The following is a 22,838-nucleotide window of genomic DNA, read 5'->3' on the forward strand; positions in this document are numbered from 1 at the left end:
GAGGGAAAATAAAGTGAGGGCCAGGGATGGCATGGGACTTCTGAGGTGCTGATAATGTTCTATTTTTCGATCTAGGTGCTGGTTCACTTAAGGACAATCCGTACAGTTGTATGCTTACCGTTTATCTTACACTTCAATATAGCACAAATTTTTTTAAGAAGGAATTGTGGAAAAGGGAATTATGTAGGAAAAAATACCTAACTGGTCACTGCTTCATTAATATATATGAGTAGAGAATACATTTTAATATCCAGAGAGGTTTAAAAACCAATCTTGGATTTCACATCAGTGTTCTGGAATTAGAGAGCAGTTTCACACACTGGTGTTTATAAGTAAGGCAGAAGATCTTTTGATCTAAAAAAAGAAAGATCTCTAGGAAGGAACTTTGACTGCTCCAAAGAATGTATAGTTTCTTCCTCTCTCCCCAAAATATAATGATATACAGTGCAAAGTACATAGAAATAAGCAGTCAGAGCCCAGACACAACTGGTTATTCTGTCTTTTTTTTGGGGGGGGGCAAATGGAACAGAGATGTTGAAATGGGGGCTACGTCTTCTCTAATATGCCAAAGCACACTCTCAGGGAAAGAGGACAGGATCCGTGCGTCAGACGCACAGGGCGAGTTCATTCTGTTTTCTGACCCAAGGAAAAGCAGTCAGCATGGCAACCACAATTCCACCTTTTATTTTCCATGAAGGGTATTCAAGCTAGTCGGTGGTTCTCAGTCCTGGATGCATATTAGAATCACCTGGGGGAGATGTTAAAGCATTCTGATTTAAGGGACCTAGGCTGGAAAATGTTCTTTAAGGTTCCTCACCTGACTGATTCTAATGTGCACCCAGGGTTGAACGCTGTTAGCTATTATGGGATCATCCTCCACTTCCTGTTCTTCCTCCGCTCTCAATATTTTGTGTTCTTATACCTTAGCTAATTAAATTATGACCGTTCTAATCTATAGGATCCTTTGCTTTTCTAGTACTGATTATCAGCACCCCTTCATAGAAAGCAAGCAAGCCTGAAGAGCTGGATTACAATTCTCAAGAAATCAACATCTGCATCGGAGACAGGGAAGGTTGGTGAAAATAGGGAAGAAAAAGAAATTAAGACGCACAAGACCTGATGGCAAGACAAGCAGCTGACATTACAGGGAATGGACATCAAATTCCCGACAAGCTAATTTAGACTGTAAAAAACAGCTCCACAGAAACAGTGACTGTCAATAACATAAGGGATCTCGAATATGGACAATCAAGGCTACTTCTACTCCTTTAATACTATCCCTGTTTTGCTTGGTAAACAGGCTTCAGAGAAAGATAAAGGGGCTTTTCAAAAGAGCAGGGATGCATTTCAATACTTATGCCTTCTCCAAACACTGGAGTCTCACATAGATATAATGTGTCAGTTACACCGTATCCTAGCAACATCCTCACAAAGAGAGAGTACGTGGTGCCAAGCAGGGCTTAGCCTAATGTTCCAGCCTAAGTCATGAGGTGGCCTCACTCTGGGGAAACATACTGAAATAAATGTGACACGGGGAAAGTGTGTGCTAGCACTGGGCTTCTACTCCACTAAAGCAGGGAGGCAGGGGGGCGGGCAGGTGGCGGTTCTCACTCCAAAGTTTCACCCCACTTACTTGTTTTTCACCCCTGAAGCTTCGGTGTAGCCATGGCTCCATACAGCTGGGGCTCCAGACGCATCGCCTCCCGAAGGCTGATCAATCTTGAAACAGCGGATATTACTAACCAGAGAAACAGAGGGGCCAGGAATCATTAAAACAGAACATGTGCAAATTGCTACTTTTACCTGAGAAATGAAAAACACCTAAGCACTCTGTACTTACCATTTGTGTCTAATGTGTCTGAAATATTTATCAGCAACAAGAGCTAGCTACTCATCATAATGAAAACAAAGGGGCATATATACAGAGCATGAAAATCAGTTTTATCAGCATCAAATGTCAGTTATTAGGCACTTTCACACACACACACCCCACCCCTAGATGGCTACTCTCTCCTGGGGATGAAGGGGACAGCTCTCAACCTTGGCATGAGAAAAGAAACTTTTAACTATTAAGTTGGGTGTATTCTCACAACATGAAGCCCAGATTTGAAAAGAATGAAACCCAAGCCACGACTGTACTGTGTTTGGATCATGTGAGAGAATTCTGCAACACTCATCCTCAAATCCAGTATCTGCCCACATCACCCCTTCAAATATTTCACAAACATTACTGGGGACTTGCTATCCCCTGAAGCTTCCAATTCTTTCCTCACCTGCACAACCATGCTGAGACCAATATCATAAAATTATGAAGTAAACGAGGGGCATTCAATAAATTACACATTAACTACATATAAATGAACTGGGAGACAAATTCTTATCTCACCTTGGCTTTCATATGCTATAACTGGTCCAAAAGGACCCAAAACAGAAATATTAGAAGAGTAAACCTTCAAATGCAGTTCATTAAAAACCAGCCTACTAGAAAGCGTTCAGTGCTCACAAACAGGAAGTCATACAGATGTGAAGCAGGTTTTTAAAAGGCCACCTACCACATGGTGAGATAAATCCCTACTTGTAAATTGCCACTAGTTTTTTCCCCGTTACTTAAACAAGAGAAACCGAATTATGTATAATCTCTTAACACCTAAACAATTTTGTCCTGAGCCCAAGAATTTAAATTATCTGTTGGCATTCATTAACTCCAAAATATAATAAATACTGAATACCTTTCCTAAGAACCATTCAACTCAGAAGTAAATCAATGTCTAATAATATTCACTTTGATTCTAGAAATATTTGGTGGCAATTTCTTTGAAATTTAAAAATATTTCATTAAAGAAAAGTTTCTACTATTAGCAGAAAACATTCACCTTTTCCTTTATCCTAAAAAAGCTGAAAAACTTAAAAATCATAGGTAGTGTCAACAGAAAATCTCAAAAGCAAATACCTCATTTTACAGATATATCCTCCTTTGAAACCCATCAATAAAAGGTGTATTTAAAAAGATAGTCTGCTGTTGTTTGCTTTCCATATGACCTGGTACCAAATTTTATCCACGTACAATGGCAAGCAATGCAATGGGTTTCTTAAGGCATACCTTATGGTTCTCCCTACATTTTTCCTACCTTTCTGAGTTCTGGAGAAAAACAGAAGATTCCTTTCTAAAGACATTTATACTTTTTACAGAACAGGGAGCCTTCAAAGAAATAATTCCATTTCCTAGCCTGTTTTTTTTTTTTTTTTTTTTGCCGTACGCAGGCCTCTCACTGCTGCGGCCTCTCCCGCTGCGGAGCACAGGCTCCGGACACGCAGGCTCAGCGGCCATGGCTCACGGGCCCTGCCGCTCCGCGGCATGTGGGATCTTCCCAGACCGGGGCACGAACCCGCGTCCCCTGCATCGGCAGGCGGACTCTCAACCACTGCGCCACCAGGGAAGCCCTCCTAGCCTGATTATTAAAGAAAAAAGTAATCCTTAAACTCCCCCATAATCCTTTCTAGTGAAGCAGCAATCTCTCACTTCCGCCAAGCTGAACACAGTGTGACTGAGCAGCCGTCTGAAGTGACCTGGATGTTGACTCTCGTACATCTTGAAATTAGTCTGAGGGAATCTGGGAGCCGGAGCTCAGTCACACGGAAGAGTCGCCATATGGACTAACCCTGCCTCATGTAGAACAAATAGGCCAACCCTCTAAAAGAGCAAGTAATACATGAGATATGGAAACTCTCCCAAGTTATTAAGAAGCCACACCCTTCTAGATATTAAATAGAGGGTAACGTTTTTACCTAAGAGTGTTATGATTTCACTGTCTGTTACTAATTTTTTTTTAATCTGAGAACACACATGTGCTTCACTGTAGCAGCTCTGGCCACTCTAGTAACATATGTCCTTTGGTAGAGAATTTTAAGAGATACTGTCTTATGCCTATATAATAATGGGGTCATTCTATTATATATATGGTTTTGCATCTTTTTTCTAATTACATCTTGAACATTTCCCCATGTCATTTTATATTCATCCTAAATTTAATTAGAAATATCTTGATGACTATCTCTAAAAGTTATATCAATTTACAACCCTCCATCAACACCAATTTGAGGGGGAAAAATGTTATCATTTAAATATTTTATTTAATATTTCCTTGATACACTAATAAGGCTGAACTTTTCATGTAACTATCCATACTTTGTTTATTAAATGTTAATGTGCTTCACTTACTTTCTGCTTGAGTGAGTACTTATCACTACTGACTCCTAAGAACATTTTCTATTAAGAATATTAATGCTTTTATTTTTCTTATTTTTTGCCAGCGTTTCTTCTCAGTTTGTCATTTGCCTTTTAGATTTACCTTTGATAGCTTTTGGAATAGATATCTAAAACTTCTATGTAAAAAAGTATTTTTATATAAAAATATACATAACATAAATATCAAAACCACTCTATACATATTGACTTCTTTTCTGATTTCCCCCACCCCCTTCTCTGCCCTAAAAAGTCCTTTTCTGGTTTGTAAATATATCCATATGATTTCTTCTTACTTTTAAAAATTATTTCATTTTATGTATTTAACTCGTTAATTTAGCTGTAATTTATTTTGGTGTGCAATAAAAATTCAACTTATATTTTTCTCCAAACAGCTACTTCCATTGATTAACAGATTTTTATATAATTATTTTTATCATAAAATTATGTCATATTTGTAAAAACTCAAAAAGTTACCCGTTATAAAGATGAAATATGTTTTGCTAATCCATGTATTCTTAGTTCTGGAAGTCCCTTAGAGAGTGTGTAGGCCATCCTCCCTAAGAGATGAGAAAACTAAGGTCTGGACACACTGAGGGATTTGGGCCAAAGCTTCACATACTGATACACAGTGGAGAGAGCCTCGGTCCCCGTGGCTTCCCGAAGACACTGTACTTAGGCAATATTCTTCAACTAAATCAATTTTCTCATTAAGTACTTAAAATATCAACCAACAGGCACTAATTAAGCCAATTCCAACCAGGAATCACCTTAGGTGATTTTCAAATTCTGATATGTACTAAAGCCTAGGATAATAATAATGGACCACCAATATTACTCTTCTTTTCAAAATTCTTCTCCTTTTCAGTTTTTTCTAAGATATTGGAAGATGACTTTCAGCAACAGATATTACAACAGGGTTTAAGCACAGATGGCATATACAATGTCTAATCTGTGTTGATGTCAAGGACTGTTACTTTGAGATACACTGCAAAAAATTCTGAAAATTCAGAAAAAATTAAAGAAGAAAGTAAAGACCATCCATAATTATATTATCCAGAGAACAGCATCATTTTAACATTTTGTTTTATATCCTTTTAGGAATTTTCTAGTTGTGCATGTGCACACACACACGCACACATACGCAAATGCACACAAATTTATGCCACAAAAAGTGGGATTACGCTATACAAAGTTCCTTGTAAACTTTCTTTTCACCTAACGTCATATGCAGATATCTTTCAAGTTAGTAATGTAACTCCACATCATTGTTTTTAGTGGTTGTATAATATTCATTATAATATTCATCATGTGAAGCATAATTTAATTTTATTGATATTTAGAGTTCTGTGATGAACATTGTTATAAAGACATCTTTTCTACCAAGGTTAACTTTAATGTTTTACATAGCGAACTCCATCCAACCTGTTATTCTCCATCAACAGAAAACATGAGACAGTACCAATGAACTCTCTTCCCAAAACAGGAAGACAACCTAGCAGGATCTAACTACCCCACTCTCCCAGTTTTGTTTAAATAACCTGAATTTTAGTTCCAAGTTGTTCATTTACCCCACATTATGAATCTCCTGCAAAATCCCTTTGTAACATTTGCATTAAGCATCACACACCATATTATTCGTAACCGAGATGTACATTTACTTCTTGGTTGTTCACTGCTCTCTCCTGTGTCTTTAAATCCCCTTTTCCTCTTTGTTTTCATTATTCTCATCTCTTTTTGTCTGGACACTTTCTCAAAAACTTTCTGAAAGGACACGAGTATCCAATTACTTGAAAATCTGTTTGGCCATTCATCCATTTTGGTGAACTACAGACTCACAAATCATTTCACTTCAAATGTGTGTAGATAGACCTAATAAGTCAACAGATGCTTCATATTCCATTTAATGTTTTGACTAAGTGATAAATGTCATTTTTGGTGAATAGCGATGGGGCTGCAGCGCTTCACAAAATACTTACTTCAGCAGCTCCAGGGTTTTGTGATCGAGGGCAAGTCGAGGGTTTCCAGTCAGGTCTAGTTCTTGCAGTTTTGGAGGCAGGTTTTCTGGTAAAGTGATTTCGCTTAGCTCATTACAGCTCAGGTCCACGCACTGAAGGAACAAGTGGAAACACGAGGAGATGGCCTGGAGAAGTTGTTCAGGTAGTTCTATGCTCCTACTTGTTGCAGGAAAATCAGTGTGACCGTTCATTGTACTATGATGGCCAAATGCAGAAACTACGTTTGTCTGCTATTCTGCCATAAACATTTAAAACAGACTTTGCTAAATGTAATTAAAATTTTACTTTCTTTGAATAACACAAATTCCATGTTCTTTATACTCCCCAGCTTCATACTTTTAAGTTCATCTCTACATTTAAAAATTAAGCATTAACTGAAAAAGCCTAAAGATCGTGTCTCACTCACATTGTTCACAATATCTCCGCACTTGCTGTGGCCATGAGGGTTACAGTTACAACATCAAGATGGAACTTTAAAGGGCTTGTCTTTGGTTTTTAAAACAAACCAAAAAACACGCAAAATGAGGAGAAGGCAGGGAACGAATATTCAAAATGGGAAGATAATTCAAAAGAAGCTAAATAAGAAAGTGGCGAAAGACTAGCAGGTGGGCCTGCCTACTATATGCACGGGAAGAAGGCAGGAGTCAAATATAGATCCTGCACTCCAGGCATCCAATACCTGGACTTTCCAACAACCCTGCCTAATCTCACCTGGAAAACTGCCACAAAAAGGGTCAGCATACCGATTAGAATGAAAATTATGTGTTATCTGTGAATGGGAATAACAGCACCTTTCTTGCAAAATGTAAGGCTTAAATGAGCTAAGTCCCAAAAGGAGGTGCTGCATTTCTGTTATGCGAGCGGGCACCAGGGTAGAAGAAGGATCACATGCACAAGAGAGAACAGTTGGCAATTTTTCTGATAAGAGAATGTGTAACCAACAATTTAGCAGAATGGGGAGAAAGCATTCAATTATCTGGCTTGAGCTGGTACCTTATTATAATATTTTAAAATGCCTAAAGAGCATATTAAAAATCTTAAGGTGGACTGAAAGGCAAACTGTATCCAAGAATTTCAGTCTTAAAAGTGGACAAATTCATCTTTATCTGGAAAATTTTTTAAAGAACTTAAATCTATTATGCATTGGGGAGGGGTAGAGACTGGGTAAAATGAAAACCTCTATTTTTGGAGAAATATATTCTCAGTTGAATTCAAACAATACAATGTTTCCACACAAATTGTTTCATACCCTTGCTCTGAAACAGTAGCAATGATATACTGTAATTTTTTTTATTATGAGAGCATTATAACCACATTATAAAAAGTTGGACAGAGATTAGAAAACTTACCGTTAAATTTAACACCTGAACACAACCAGTGTTAGAATTCTATTTTTGTTTCTTTTAGCCTTATTATTAATATAAAAAACTTTTAAAACCCATAAATGTAGGTACAATTTCATTACATTTCACTTATTCTATATCTTCACATCAGTACAGATAAAACAACACATGGTGTCAATATAATCTCCTGGTGGTGATGAAACATGAGCTTAAGGCCTGACAGGTGTGGGCAACACAGAACGTAGGCGGTTGACACAAACGAATTCAGAGGTCAGAGCATGCATTATGGGGAAAGAGTCAAGACATTTTAGAACATTACTGAATTTTTTGAAATTGGTGAGCAATGTTTTTTAATGTTACCTCTAAAGATTTAAACTTTCACAGTTCTGTAGAGGTAAAATTGCTCATTCTTTAAATTACCAAATTATAAAATGAGTTCAATAGGGTATTCATTTATAAAGATAATGTTGGTGATGGTAACGCAGATCTTATGAGATGGTGCTCACGCACTACCCCCGCCGAGGCCCATTTCATCACCAAGTCTTTAATTCACGGCAGTCAGTTCCCGTAGTCCTGTTCTGATCCACATCACGTTTCCCCTGGAGGATTTGCTTTCAGTCTCACTTCCCTCTGCTGCATTCCCCACAATGCTGTCAGGGTGATTCTCTGATGTGGTTTGTTCTATCACATCACACTCCAGCTTCAGTCTTTCTTTTGCTCCCTACTACCCTTCAATCTGCCACCAAAGTCCTCAGCACGTCAACTAAGGCCTTCACCCCACCTTTCGCCACCTGCTTCCTCACACTCTATATTCAGTTGCGTCAAAGTTAACACTTGCATGTGTCATGTTCTCATTTGTCTGTGCCTTTGCACTTGCTATTCTCTGTGAATGGAACTCTTCAAGCTATCCTTGCCTTCTACCTGGTAATCTGCCTTATTCTTTCAAGACTCAACGCCACTACAATGTCACTCAATTCCACTACAGCCCCCGTTTCAATTAGATGTCCCTTGTTATAAGTATCTGCTTATTTCTTTCTTTCACTAGACCATGAGCTCCTAGAGAGAAGGGACTGCCTCTTCTCCTCCTATATCCGAAGTGCAGTGCACTGCAAAGAATAGAGGCTCGGTAGATGCCTTCACCGAAAGGAGGAACAAATAAACAATCGATTGCCTGGCACTTGGTAAACAATTATTTGTTGAATGAATAAATGAATGGATCTTATAAGAAGGTTCCTCAGTAATTAAGTCTCTTAGGATGGGAACTGAGATACACATGTTTAGGTTAAATTCAGTCTAGAATAAGTAGCACTGCAAAGCAATTGATACGTTTTAAAATGCTTTTGTTTCTGCATGAGAAGGAAACTCTTTAAGGGCAGATAAGCAGAGAAACACCTTTATATAGTTCTGCACATTGAAGGAGGTTTATTCCTAAAAATTACAGGACACTGGTACTTGGTGCCAATCTACTGGTGTCAACGCAGATAGTGACTGCTTTACTTACAAGTACTATTTCCTATTCTTTTAATAGTCCTCAACAAACACTTGACTGAATAATTGTAACGGCGACCACTAAGAAAAGAGAAAATTTGGAAGTGAGACCTGAGAAAAAAATTTAGTACCCACATATTCTATGTTGTTTAATGTATGTATTTATATTTAATGCACTAAAATTTTCTTGGAAATACATTGTTAAATAGAATATTGAATCTAAAACGTTATCATCCCCTCTTTCAGGCCCATTCTAGGACACAGCTAACAAAAATCACTCTGCTATAATACAAAACTCTGGTAAGAATACTCAAAAAAGAATTATCCAACCCTCAGAAAAAGTGAGATAACTCATAATTGAGAAGGAACTCATGATTTAGAGGAAATGACTACTAATACAATTATATATGAGTATAGGAAAATAATCAGTGTATCTTAAAGAAAGGGAATACAATGTGATGTATAGTTCAAGTGTAATTATCACAAAAGTTGCAATATCTTAATTATGATGATTCCTCACAAAACATTACTAAAGAAATAAGCATATCAATGTTCACAGCAGTGTATTATTCATTATCTGCCAAATAATTGCCTGGGCTGCCCCGAATCAGCAACTTAACAGAACTAGTGAGCTCTGAGGTTCTGCAACCCCCTTGCTTCTTCCTTCCTCAGACCACAGCTAGTCCCCCACCTCAACTGTGCCGCCCAACAGCTCTGACAGCTCCAAATGGCGGGGCTCCCACTCACCTTCTGCACTCCCTAGTCCTCACAAGGTGAAAGCCGCTGATGTATAACATGTTCCCCCTCCGAACAGGCTCACTAATTTCCATTTTGAAGTCAAAAGAAGCAAATACATCCAAGTACTCAACCAAAGTAACATTTATTTAGCATCTACTAAATGGCAGACAATAAGCCAGACATCAGGGACCTCGAGAGAGATGGCAGACACAGTCCCCAGCCCGAGGAACTCCCAGGCTAAAGGGGGAAATGAACACCACTACCTACCTCCAGCTGCTATGATCAACGATGTGTACAAGTGTGCGTGGCTGTGACAGTGAAGGGGCAGCTACTGAGACCACAGAAAGGGTTTTCCAGGAGAGGATTTTTGTGAAGAATCAAAATTAAAGATAAAGAGGCAGATGGGAACAGGAGGGCATCTAGCAAGCACTGACAGCACGTGCACCAGGCAAGAGACAGAGTGATGCACGGTATACCAGGACACGAAGCAAGTGTGGTTGGTGTGGCTGGAGATGGTCGGGCCCGAGAGCAGAAGATGAGGCTGGAGAGGCAGGTAGGGGCCAAACGGTGAACTACAGATTGTGTCTTACGCTGAAGTCATCTATACTACCTCCCTCTCTCAGAGTTCTAAAGGAACCCGAACATTGTAGCTTTAGAGTAAAATACATGTACACACATGTGTAGTATTTCTCATTATATAACTTTAAGTCAAATTCTCTTTTAACACTTAAACTACTACATATTCTTGATGTTGCAAAAGGCTAAGGCATCATCACTGTAGGATGTTCACACAACTAAGTAAACCTATTAACTAAGAGAGCCAGTCTGAACCTTTTGCTTTAAACACAGACCCTAAAGCCAAGGTTGAAGTTCGGTTTTTCTATGTAATAGTGTATTTGTCTATAATTATTCAGGAATGTATATTGTTTAAACCTCCCCACCTTTCAGGAAGTTGCAAAAGAAGAACTTTAATTTGTACAGCCTCTTCCTTTTAAATTTATATACAGTATCTGTGATTTTTCTCAACTGGATTTTAGAAACCTTACTGGCAACTACTTGACAAAAATGACAATCAGGGTAAAACTTTGTTTTAAACAAATCCTCGATCCATCAAATAGCATTCCATTCCTCCAAATAGCGAATTCCCTTAAGCACCAAAATAAATTATTTATAAAATCTGACTTTAAGAAAATGCATCCTATATAAACTAAGCAATTCCTTTACCTCATAAATTTCATTACCTCATAAAATTGGTTATGTGTGCCCTTGGGGAGACTCAGTGGTATATCACAAAGTTACAGGACACCTGGCCCATGCTTCTGGGGGCTTCAGTGTTACTCAAAGATTATGGAGAGGAAGAGCCTTTATTTTTACATTAAAACTAAAAGAAATGGTAAAAAGTAGAACACAAAATTAGCATGTAATTTTAGATCAAAAAGGAGACTTCAAAGAAATTTATAGATGATTCCAGGCTGTATTCCAGATTTGGGGGCATATGAGCTCACTCCTCTTTTTCCTTACTAATAAAAGACTTTGAAGAGCAGGATAGTGACCACTTCACAGCCAACTTCTTTGAGGACTCATGGTCACAAGTGCTCCTTTCTCCAGGAGCATCTCTAAAGGGATACTTTTAATATGCATGAGCTCACAGAGGACCAGTTCTTTATCTGTATGTACACATAACCCACTTCGTAAGATGCATGCAGTATTTCACTGTAAAGGACATGGCTTTGTGTTTAAAAGGGCTGCTGAAATACTTTTTAAAACTAGAGTTAAAAAAACAAACAAATTAGTCTGAGTTAATAAATTATCCCAACTTTGAAAGACAGAGACTATGCAGTCCTAGCTTCCTGCTGGTGAGTCGCCAGTGAGGCAGGGAGAAAAGTGGCTTAAACGGCCATGTCCTGGTAGACACTGCTTCATTCCTTTTTCCTTAGCTCTTGTCCCAAACAGGAATGGATGCCAGATTCCCCAAATGATAGAAGAATTCCTAAATAACCATTACCCAGATTCCAGGACCATAATGACAATTGCTCCTACTTCCTGGTTTTTGGATACTGCAGTTCCTAGATGACCTTTTAAGTCTAGTAGGTCAACTACTCTACCAAACTAGACATCTAACTGGCCCCTGATCTGTCTTTATTTCCATTATCCTGCTTTCCAAAGAATTAATGCCTTTTCTTTCATCCATTCTGACCTAGCCGTTTCCCCATGTTCTTTGTGTCCTATGACTGAGCTGGTTCTCTCACTCTCATCTCACTTTAGAAACAACAACATGGCTTGATTCCAAGGGAAATTCAACTTCCTGCAGCCATTGTTCTCAAGAGTGTGGCATATTAAAAATACTTCATACTCCATGAAGTGAAATAACAGTCCTAAAGACGAAGTCACTCAGCTTATCCAAGTGGTTTATTACTGCACAGCACAAACATGAAAATAACCTTCTGAAGAGAATTTAAAACATTTTAAAAGATGCTGTTCACCCAGTAATCAGAATCAGGACACCGCAGGGAAATGGAAAATTTGACAAAAGCTGCTGATATACAGTGTTTAAATTTCAAACTTCATTCATTGTATGTGTCACACATTTCTTTCACCTGCTTAAACCACACTTCAAAAAAGGTAGGACCATGTCCCTAACTGGAAGTAACTCAACTAAAAGCTTTGGTGTTGTTGCAGAACTCCTACATGATCAACGTGACTGCGATGTGGTTCGGCGAAGGGCCCCTGAGGAAGAGAAGCCGAGTGCCACACCCGCGGCCACCTCTGCTTTTCAGGTCCATCAGCTCTAGCAGCCTACGTGAGGACCTCGGCCTGGGACCAGCCAAGCCAAGTCTGGCTTCTGTGGTGATTGAGAGCTGATCCGTATCCAGAGGGAGGTCTGTCTATTTTAGAATCAGAACAGAACATGACCTGCTCCAGGAACACAGGACTGGTGGTGGGGTTTGGAAGACTAATTTGAAAGTGCTAAACAAAGGTGAAGACAATAATATCAATACTAAGGAACAAAACGACTATGACTCTGGGTGCACTTGAGCTCATCGAAAAACTCTAAAAAATATTTTTTTTCCTACGAATTTATATGACCTTCCTGCCCAAGTACAGAATTTGATGCCTGATGATCACTTTAACAGATCTCACCAAATGCACCAAAATGAGAAAAGGCCAGACCTAAATTTTATCCAAGAATAGGGGATGCATATAGTCTCTGTTTTAGGGGTACATGAATAATGGCCTGATTTTACAAGTTTAAAAAACTACATTTAAAAAAATAAATAAATAAAGTAAAATAAAAAACTATATTTTAGCATATATATTTTAGTAATAAAACTTGTTTACCCTTTAAATGATAATTGGTTTTAAAGCTTTGGTAACAAAGCAGTGAACAAGCACTTTTCTTTAACGTCTGAAAAGATGAGACTGCTCACAGAGAACTAGCTAAATATACCAGGATCTTATCCCTCTTTAAATTATCTGTTAATGTTTATAATTGCAATGATCTTCATACCTTTTATGAAATACTTTACAATTATTGTACTTTATTTTCAAGAAGCAATAAGAATACAATCTAGGATTATTAACTCAATGATAATATTTTAATAGCGGCTGGAGTACTTCAACTTAGGAAAAAACATGATTTCTTTTCCATTAGAAACATGCTTTAGGGCTCAGTTTGCAGTCAAGACTCTCATAGGTATTTTATCATCTGTTTACAGCAAATATTTTTTACCAGGAATTTTCTTTTGGATGGTTTATTTATTTATTTTTGGCCACACTGCACGGCATGTGGAATCTTAGTTCCCCAACCAGGGATCGAACCCGCGCCCCCCGCATTGCAAGCACGAAGTCTCAACCACTGGACCGCCAGGGAAGTCCCTTGGATGGTTTAAATCTGCATAAATACTTATACAGCAACTTAAAATATTCTCATATGAAATAACACTAAAATATCATTTCGGAGTTCTCAAACAATATAACTACTACTTTTTCAATACCACTGTCTGTCCAGGGCTGCCAAGTTTGTACTTTGTACATAAAGGAGACTTGATACTGCTCACCGCACCCACCCCACCCCCGCCACAAATAAAACCCCAGCAACAAAATATCTCTTGGTAATGGAAGAGCTGGGTCAGAAACACTGGACATTTTTAACATAAGGAAAATGCTAAGCTACAATATCTGGGGTTAAAAATCAAAGAACAAAAGAAGAAAAACTGTAAAAAAAAAAAAAAAAAAGTAATACCAAAAGTAAAATTTGAAAAGGAGCTGTAAAGCAGGGTTACAGGGGAAGGAATTAAATGCAAACACGAGGGCACCAAGTTTAGAATCCAGGAATCCAAGCAAGGGTCTAAGAGAAGATTTGCTTTCATAGAGCAACATTCGTATTTTACAAAATTTAGTCAAAACTTGAAAAGTTTAAACGTCTATCTGTATCTGTATTTTAAACCAGATACTTAAAAAAAAAAAGAATCTACGATTAAGAGTTATATAACATTAAAAGACAGGTGCAGAAAGTAAGACCAGGAAACAGGAGGTTAATCTTGAGACCTCGGTGCACAGAGACCTGTTTAATGAGGCCCCGTGACAGACACCACACCCCCCACGGAGTAATGGGCAGTGGAGCAGCCCCTGGAAAGCTTAGCTGTCAACACTGCTCCTGCGATGGAAGCAAAGAAGCATTTGCTTAAGTGACAGATTTCTTGGATTTTGTGGATCAACAGCCAGAACAGTTGCTCCATATAATCAACATCAGAGTTGAACCCCATCGAGGTCTTGTAACTAATTATAGTTAACATTTACAGAGCTCTTACCAGGTGCCACTTCTATTTCAAATCCTTTACATGTATTATTTCATTTCATCCTCACAGCAATACTGTAAAGGAAGCAGTGTTCTTTCCCTCATTTTACATAGGAGGAAACGGAGCAATTAAGCAGCTTTTAGTTGGGATCCACCTCTAGATCTGTCTTCCTTCAGAGCCCCACCTCTTACCTACTGTAAAAGGTATATAAAGTAAAAATAAAACATTTCTGCTAGTTAACAGTAAGTATTCTAAAATGACACGGTCATGTATGAGGTGACAGTGCGCTCACAGTAAAATATTTCATGGCTTAAGCACACACACACACGCACACACTTATCAAATGGCTTGTATACACCTCAACCATGTAAATGTACAAAACTCCTGTGGTGAAAAATTATTCATGCTATTCAAAGTGTCTTCAAATAGGAGATTAGAATATGCTCCTAGTCTATAACCAGAATTACTTTTTATTAAGCACAAAACTAATCATCAGAAATGCTAAAATGCAAAATGAAAGAACTTCTTACTCTTTGCTCCAAAAAAAAAAAAAGAATAAAAAGTTGTTAGATGGTTTTCATTCTAGTGAACTGGTTTCGTCCGATGAGACTGCCCTGAGTCAGGAGCCAGGAACTGCAGAATGTCTCTGCCACCAACTTGCTGTCTTCAGTTTATAGAAACCACTTTCTTTTCAGCACCTCAGTTTCCTCACCTACCAAATGGAAATACTATCTGTTCTGTCAGGTTTCATTAAATTGAAGTGAATGCTTGGTAATGGTAACAGTAATGAGACTACATCTATATAGGGAATTATTACTAATTGGGTGCTGGGGTGGTGTATGCTATTTAATTAGGGGAGTTGGGGGGAGAGGTGTGCAGAGGTACTGTTAACTATCTCAAACTACTATCAAACCTGATTCAGTCTCTGAGTCTCATAACCACCCTGGAAATAAGTAGGACAAGTATTGTTAGACAGATGGGAAAGAGTTAGGTGGCTATGTGGCTAGTTAGGGACAGAGCCCAGAAGACAATTTTCCCCACTCCCAGTCCAGTGTTTTTTGATCACTGTTTTTTTTTTTTTCCCTCTGCCGACTCAGAGGTGTAGCCCAGTGCTGAGGAAGGACGGAGCAAGGACAACAGAGAAATCTTCATTCTGAGGAAATCTAACAAGGGTGCGAACATCCTGAACCGATGAACTAGAGAAAACAAGTCTCTTTGTGGACCTGAAGCTTGGAGTTTATGGAATCAACCCACGTACCTTGATTTCTGGGAGCTGCATAACTTCAGGAAAGACCTCGATGCAGTTGGAGTGAGCGATCACCGTGTGCATGCGCCTGCAATTCATGATCGTTGTCGGGACGGCCTTCAGTTTATTCCCACTGATGTCAATTTCTTCAAGTTCTTCCAGCTTTGCCATTTTACTGAAAGAGAGAAAATCCAAGGGTGGGCAGGTCACAAAGTAATTATAAGGAAATTTAGAAAGAAAATAATAGATAATGAGAACCAAAAGGTAATTTACTATGACTGAAGATTCTTTAAAGATTCACTTGCACTAGTCATTTTAACAGACAAGTTTTTCACTACTGTTTTTGAGTATCAAAGTATTTTGATACCTCCTTTCTTGTTACAAAACAAAAACTCTTAACTTCAGCTCTTTGAATTGGCAACAAGAAGAAAAATGGACGTCCTTTTCCTATGAAAACTCTGTGTGTGAATTGAGTTATCCTGACAACAATCACTTTACTATGTAGCTTAGTCTGAACTCCAGTGAAAATCCTACCCAAATGGGTCAAAAGCTGGCATTAATCTAATCTATGTGCTTTAAAAGTGTGAGAGTATTATTTCTTCGTATTGGCACTGAAACCTCAAGGGAATATATAGAGTAGAAAAGGGTATGGTTTATACGAAGATATGCTTTCTCCTGAAACCCCACTCCCCAAATTCCTTGGACATCCCTTGTGATAACAAGGTGGTCATGAGAAGCAGGATGCCGGAAGGTGATCTGGATCATCTCTCGACCTCTGGCAATGCCCAAATTCAATCTGGACCCAAAAGAAATTTCTCTCAACTCCTGCTAAACACCTACAAAGAAAGAATCTTTCTCATCTTACCTTAATAACAAGTCCTAATGTAATTTAACACTTTTGTTTAAGAATGTCTTGTATTGTGCAATCTTAACCTATAATGTAGAATTACTATTTAATTACATTAATCAATAATTACAGTAACTCAATAAAGAAAAACTCCAGAATTAGGGTTTCTTATATTTTCTGTAAATCTGGAGGGAAAAAACCCTCTGCCTCTACAAACCTATAATGCATCTATCACTCCTCTGGCCCTTTTCCCACCACTTGTGAAGGTGGAATCTAACAAGTGCAGGATTCCCAGTGACTGCAACTCAAACTTACAATCTAAATCATTTAGTTTAGAGTTATTGGTATCTCCTCTCCTTGCTGTGGTTTCATTGGTCACAATAAACCTTTTAAAAAATTTAGCAAGAAACACTTTATTGCTTTTTTTCTTTTTTCTCTCAAAAATAAAGGTTACCTTATTTGCTTACTTGAAAATAAATATACGCCGAAGATACAAGAACTAAGTTTTTATCTTATGAAATCAGATCTTTTAATATCATAAACATTCAACATGGTATTAGGATATGCTACAAACAACACTGTATGCACAGACTGTGAAGTAATCCATCTGTGATAGCCTGAATTTGTAAGATTATTATTTGAATATGTTGTCATCATATTGTGAGAAGAAATGTGGAGAAACCAATGAGTAATAGGCACGAAAAAAGATTGAGAGTATAGACATCAGGTCCAAGAAAGAAAACATGTCAAAGAAGTTTCTATCCCTCAGCATAGAAAGGAGGTGGTCAAAAAAAATTCTCTGTAGTTAGGGTGATTACTACTGGCATGGGTCAGTGGGGGATACCCTCAGAATTTGAGCTGATGATCATTTCTCCTGCTGGCCTTAGTCATTCACCATCAAATGAGGACCATGAGCCCTTTCAGAGATATTATTTTTATGTGACGACTATGTTTTCTTCCAAAAATAACATCTCATTCCACAGTAAAAGAAAAGTACATTAAAAGAAAAAAAAAAGAAAGAAAGAAAAGCTTAATCAGTAACATCAAATGAGGGGGAAAAAGTAAAGAAATAAATGTATACTACAAAAATAGAGTAATACTTGAAGTCAATGCATATTTGGGCCTCCCTCCTTTAGTAAGGGTTTCAACAGACTGGTATCCTTGATGCTAGCAGAGGGAGGCTGTCCCCGTATTTTGCTTTGGCCCAGTGTTAAGTCGCAGTTAGCAGCAGAATACCAGAGGGGTTAGTGTTTGCTTCTTTGATGTCTGGGTGTGAGTTCTAAGACCTAACTTGTTAAAGCTTCACTCAAGGCAAGATACAATGCCACTGCTCCCCAAAATTAGAAATCAAAATTAAAATAGACTTAAAAGTAGAATTTTCTAAGAGCCATAAATTATTTGTAATGTCACAGTTTCTAAGAATGCACAGGCCACCATTGCTTTCTATACCACAAGCATAAATACAAAAGCTATTAGCTAATTAGAACCTTCAGGTTCCTAGTTTATGTTCTAATTCTCACACATCATACTAGGTTAATCATTTTTTTTTTTAATTTGACTGGTTAAAAGGAAGCAAAAGAAAAAATATACCTGCTAGATGACATGCCTTATTTCAAAATCATAAGAACATTCTAGTAATTGGGTGCTTGGATACATTCATATTAGAAAAATGAACACACCTCTCTTTAGGGGAATGCTGACAATGGCTTATATAAAAGACACTGTGAATAAGAATCAGGAGGAACAAGCTTTACATTATCTGGGAAATAAACATGTTAGTTTTTGCCTTTCCATCTATGAATCCATTTTCAGAAATGCAATGAAGGATGTCACTCTGTAATCTTCTTTTACCTTGCTGGAAAACTCTGAAGTCGGTTATAGGCCATGTGAAGAATCTTCAGATGGGGGTGCCCTGTTAACAAGGGTACACATTTATCTGTGAGGTTGTTATTCGTCAAATACAACTCCTGTAAGACGCTGTTTGTCTCTTCAGAAAGTGTGGCTGGAGGAAGGGTTTCCAGTTTGTTTGCAGATGCATTCAGGAATCTCAGGCTACAATGACAAAAATGCAACAGAATCCCACTGATAAGCCACAGGTCTAGTCCAGAATCTTCAACAAACCTAGAATTTTTCTGATTGATAACTGGCATATTAGAAACTGGGTTTAGAAACATGAATCTAAAGGTAGGTCTTGGCATGGAAGCAACCTAAATGTCCATCGACAGAGCAATGGATAAAGAAGATGTGGTACATATGTATACAATGGAATATTACCTAGCCATAAAAAAGAATCAAATAATGCCATTTGCAGGAACATGGATGGACCTAGAGATTGTCATACTGAGTGAAGTCAGACAGAGAAAGAGAAATATCGTTTGATATCACTTATATGCGGAATCTAAAAAGAAATGATACAAATGAACGTATTTACAAAATAGAAACGGACTCACAGACTTAGAGAATGAACTTATGGTTACCGGGAGGAAGGGTGGAGGGAAGGGATAGTCAGGGAGTTTGGGACTGACATGTACACACTGCTGTATTTAAAAAGGATAACCAACAAGGACCTACTATATAGCACAGGGAACTCTGCTCAATGTTATGTGGCAGCCTGGATGGGAGGGGAGTCTGGGGGAGAACAGATACATCTACATGTAGGGCTGAGTTGCTTTGTGCACCTGAAACTATCACAACATTGTTAACTGGCTATACTCCAATATAAAATAAAAAGTTTAAAACAAAAAAAAGATAGGTCTTGGCTTTGGCAGGCATACAGATATGTGACTCCACTGTCCATAATGAACACAGCAGCTATCTGTATGTGTTAACTACAAAGAGAAATCAATTTTTATGGAAGCACAAAGGTGAGAGAAAGTGATTAATTTTATAGCTGGTGGGGAGTCGAAGGGATAGTGATAAGATAAAATTAATATTCTGTCTTAAGAAAGAGAAAAACAACTGCCTATTTTAAAATAAAAGAGCTCTTATAGTAATAAAATAATTAGACATTAGATCACAATACAACTAAATCACATAGTGACTAAGTCCTTTTCAGTATGATGCCCAAACCATATGTTACTGACATATATTCACAACTGCAAGGGATAATTTACTCTTGTAGTAAAATAATGTAATACTATGTAGTAGTGAAAATGAAGAACAACTACATGTATCAATAGGATGAATCTCACAAATATAATATTGAGTAAAAGAAGCCAGATACCAGAGGACACACTGCATGATTCCCTAATTATAGAGTTCAGAATCAGGCAAAACTTATCTGTGGTATTAGAAGTCAGGGAAGGGAAGCAGTGTCTAGGAGACAGCTTCTAATTTTTCCAATATGATAACATTCTGGTTCTTGATCTGAGTGCTGGTCACATGAGTGTGTTCACTTTGAGAAAATTTATCAAGTGCTACAGTTACGATATGGCCCCTTTTCTGTATCTATATTATACTTCAATAAAATTTACATTAAAACAAGATGTATATGCTACTGGTTATCCAAATGATAGAGTGAGCAATAGCTAAACTATGAAGAATGTTTTTACACCTGAGATAACTAAAACTGTCAAAAACTGTAATTCCTTCCACAGTTATTGTGAAACACAGACAAACGCAAAATGCAAAGCTGGGGAACGGAAACAGAATCCCTGCTGCGATCAGGTTCCAAATCACTGGAAAGGGAGAGAGGGACAGAGCAGGAACTGTGCACGGCTCAGCAGACAACCCTGCTGCTTCACAGTGGATCTCCACCACGTGTGTCCCATAGTGAAGCTGCAGTGACCCGAGCGTGGAGAGCATCCAGCCCACAGGACTCACCTGCCATGGTTGCCAAGGTCAAAGCTGACTTGTCCCCCACCCCTTACCTAGAACTACCCTGTTAATGAACTGCCTTTCTCGTTTCAAAACCACCCAGGTTTGAAATGTTCAGCATTCAATTCAGGACTATTTTACCATATGTTAGTAAAAAAAAATAAAATCTTCCTTAAAAAGGAAGACTCTGGAATACCAGGTACAGTTATTTTTAATCTTGGATAAAAAGAAATCTTTGTATTCGGGCGTCATCACCAAAACTGTCATCCCAAGCCCTCAGTCTACTAACTTAATAATCTCCAATCTTGCGACCTCCACACACTTACACACACACGGCCCAACTCCACTACTTATCTAAGGAAAAGCAGCTTCCCCAAAATAGAACATTTTCCATTAAAGAAACATGTATTCCGTTGACATTAAAAAAAAAAGGAAGTTAGAAAAAGGCTGTACAAAAAAAAAAAGAAAAGAAAAAGTCTGTACAGACCATAAATAGTCATGGGAAATTATAGTCGTGTGTGCTACAGAGAAGAAAATAAAGGTCATTCATGCAGTTTCTGAAATGGTTTTGACATAGGACGGAAACCCCTTCCAGCACCATAGTTCTTTAAAGTACTTTTACCAGTCTCATTTGTATCACCTGACTTAAATACCCTGTTAAGATTTCTTCAGTGTAGAATTAGAAAAAATTAAAATGCATTGCCCTAAAACATCTTGCAATGGGGTTGGCTGGGAAACTCTGACAATCTCATTAAAATACAATTCTCTAGGAAATATGTAGTTATAGATACATGAAAAGAAAAGAAAGAAATTAACTCATGAATATTTGCATATTTTTAGGCCAGAAAAAGAGGGAAAGTTGCTTTGAAAGGAAAAAAGACTGACTAGTGAATGCTCACCTAGAAAACTGCAAAAGGGACTTTAAAAACGCCTTACAACATCTGATGAAGGGAAAAGAGGGATTTCCAAAAAGACTTGTCCCCTCATCTTGTTGAAATTTGCCTGTATTGAAGTTTATACTCTTTATGGGAAACGGGGGGCGGGGGGGGGGGCGGGAATCCTGCACCCTCCACTCCAGGAAATGAAACTAAGTTGAAGCTACATGGGCTGGTTCCAAAGGATTTAGTTTGAATTGAATAAAGCCTGACTGAATCATCGTGTTAGTTAACGGTCAAAGAGCAAACAATTGGGCTAAAAACATTTTTGATTATAATAGTCTCCGGGAAATTAAATTCAATACCAATCCTTTTAAAAATAAAATACCTGTCCCACAACCTCATGTTTCAGCAGGAGGCAAATTAAGTTGGTTTAATCGTCTGGGTGTTGTATTTCCATCAGAATGAGCAACTACTTTAATTTTGCAAAATTTCTCCAGTATGGGTAACGGTTTTACTCAATAAATATGGTGTATAACCCCACCCCCTGCTTTCAAAGCCTCCCCAAAACTAAATTCCTAAAGCACTGAGTTTGGTCTCAACTCAGTATGATATGAGAGAACTTCCTCAAGCTTTTCCCTTATAGGTTTTCGTAATAACTCTATAAAAGACTTGTTTAATGTGCCATGAGATTTTCATCCATAGAACCCTCTTCACTATGCAACCCTCTTATAATCATTAGAGAAAAGCAGTAACATATCACTTTTTCTCATTTGTAAAGTGCTCTCTAGAGACCACAGCTCTTTCCTATTTCCTGTTTCACTTGATTCTCTCAACATCCCAGAGATGCCCCCCTTATATTTCACAGAAGACAAACTGAAGCTGAGAAAAGTCAAATTACCTGGCTGTTGTTAAATAGTAATTAGTGTCAGAGCCAGAAATAAACCCAGATCTCACCAATCTTAGAGTCCACTATTTCCTACAAAATTCAACTGATCAAAACAGTAATAATAAAACTTTCCTGAGGACATTTTCATAGGCCTTCTCCAAAAAAGCTGGAGGCCAAGCAGGGCACCTGCTGGGTAGTGTGAAGACCACATGTGCACAGCGCTTCAAACTCCATTCCTAAAATAACTTAATAAATAGCACAGTACTCAAAAACTTTTCTTAGCAGGAAGTGCAAACCTTGTAGAGAAAAGACTCACATACAACTCCTGCCCTGAAGCATTTGGAAAGTTGCCCATGACAGCAGTGAGACAAATCCACTCCTTGCTTCTTGAGCAATTACTCTCTTCTTCCCTGGCACAATCTGTTCCGTCTGTTCTAGCTCATCTAGGTTTTTTTGTTTTGTTTTTGTTTTTCAGTAATTCCCAGCACACCCTTAACTTTTACAGCCAAATTCTGTCCTGAAACAAAGCACAGGAT

The 22,838-nt window shown here is 38.1% G+C and overlaps 1 protein-coding gene across 3 annotated transcripts in view; it reads right to left on the minus strand.

Annotated features, from left to right (window-relative positions):
- PHLPP1 (PH domain and leucine rich repeat protein phosphatase 1) overlaps positions 1–22,838 on the minus strand; it is a 212,502-nt gene that overhangs the window by 13,103 nt on the left and 176,561 nt on the right. For all 3 annotated transcript variants that reach the window (XM_060170722.1, XM_060170723.1, XM_060170721.1), the window contains 4 exons: positions 18,574–18,774; positions 15,888–16,050; positions 6,223–6,353; positions 1,634–1,738 (listed from right to left, as the gene is read on the minus strand). In XM_060170722.1, the coding sequence (XP_060026705.1) occupies positions 1,634–1,738; positions 6,223–6,353; positions 15,888–16,050; positions 18,574–18,774 (600 nt within the window). The remainder of the gene's footprint in view (positions 1–1,633; positions 1,739–6,222; positions 6,354–15,887; positions 16,051–18,573; positions 18,775–22,838) is intronic.

The sequence above is a fragment of the Lagenorhynchus albirostris genome, chromosome 14 (assembly GCF_949774975.1).
Source record: "Lagenorhynchus albirostris chromosome 14, mLagAlb1.1, whole genome shotgun sequence".
Taxonomy (NCBI): domain Eukaryota; kingdom Metazoa; phylum Chordata; class Mammalia; order Artiodactyla; family Delphinidae; genus Lagenorhynchus; species Lagenorhynchus albirostris.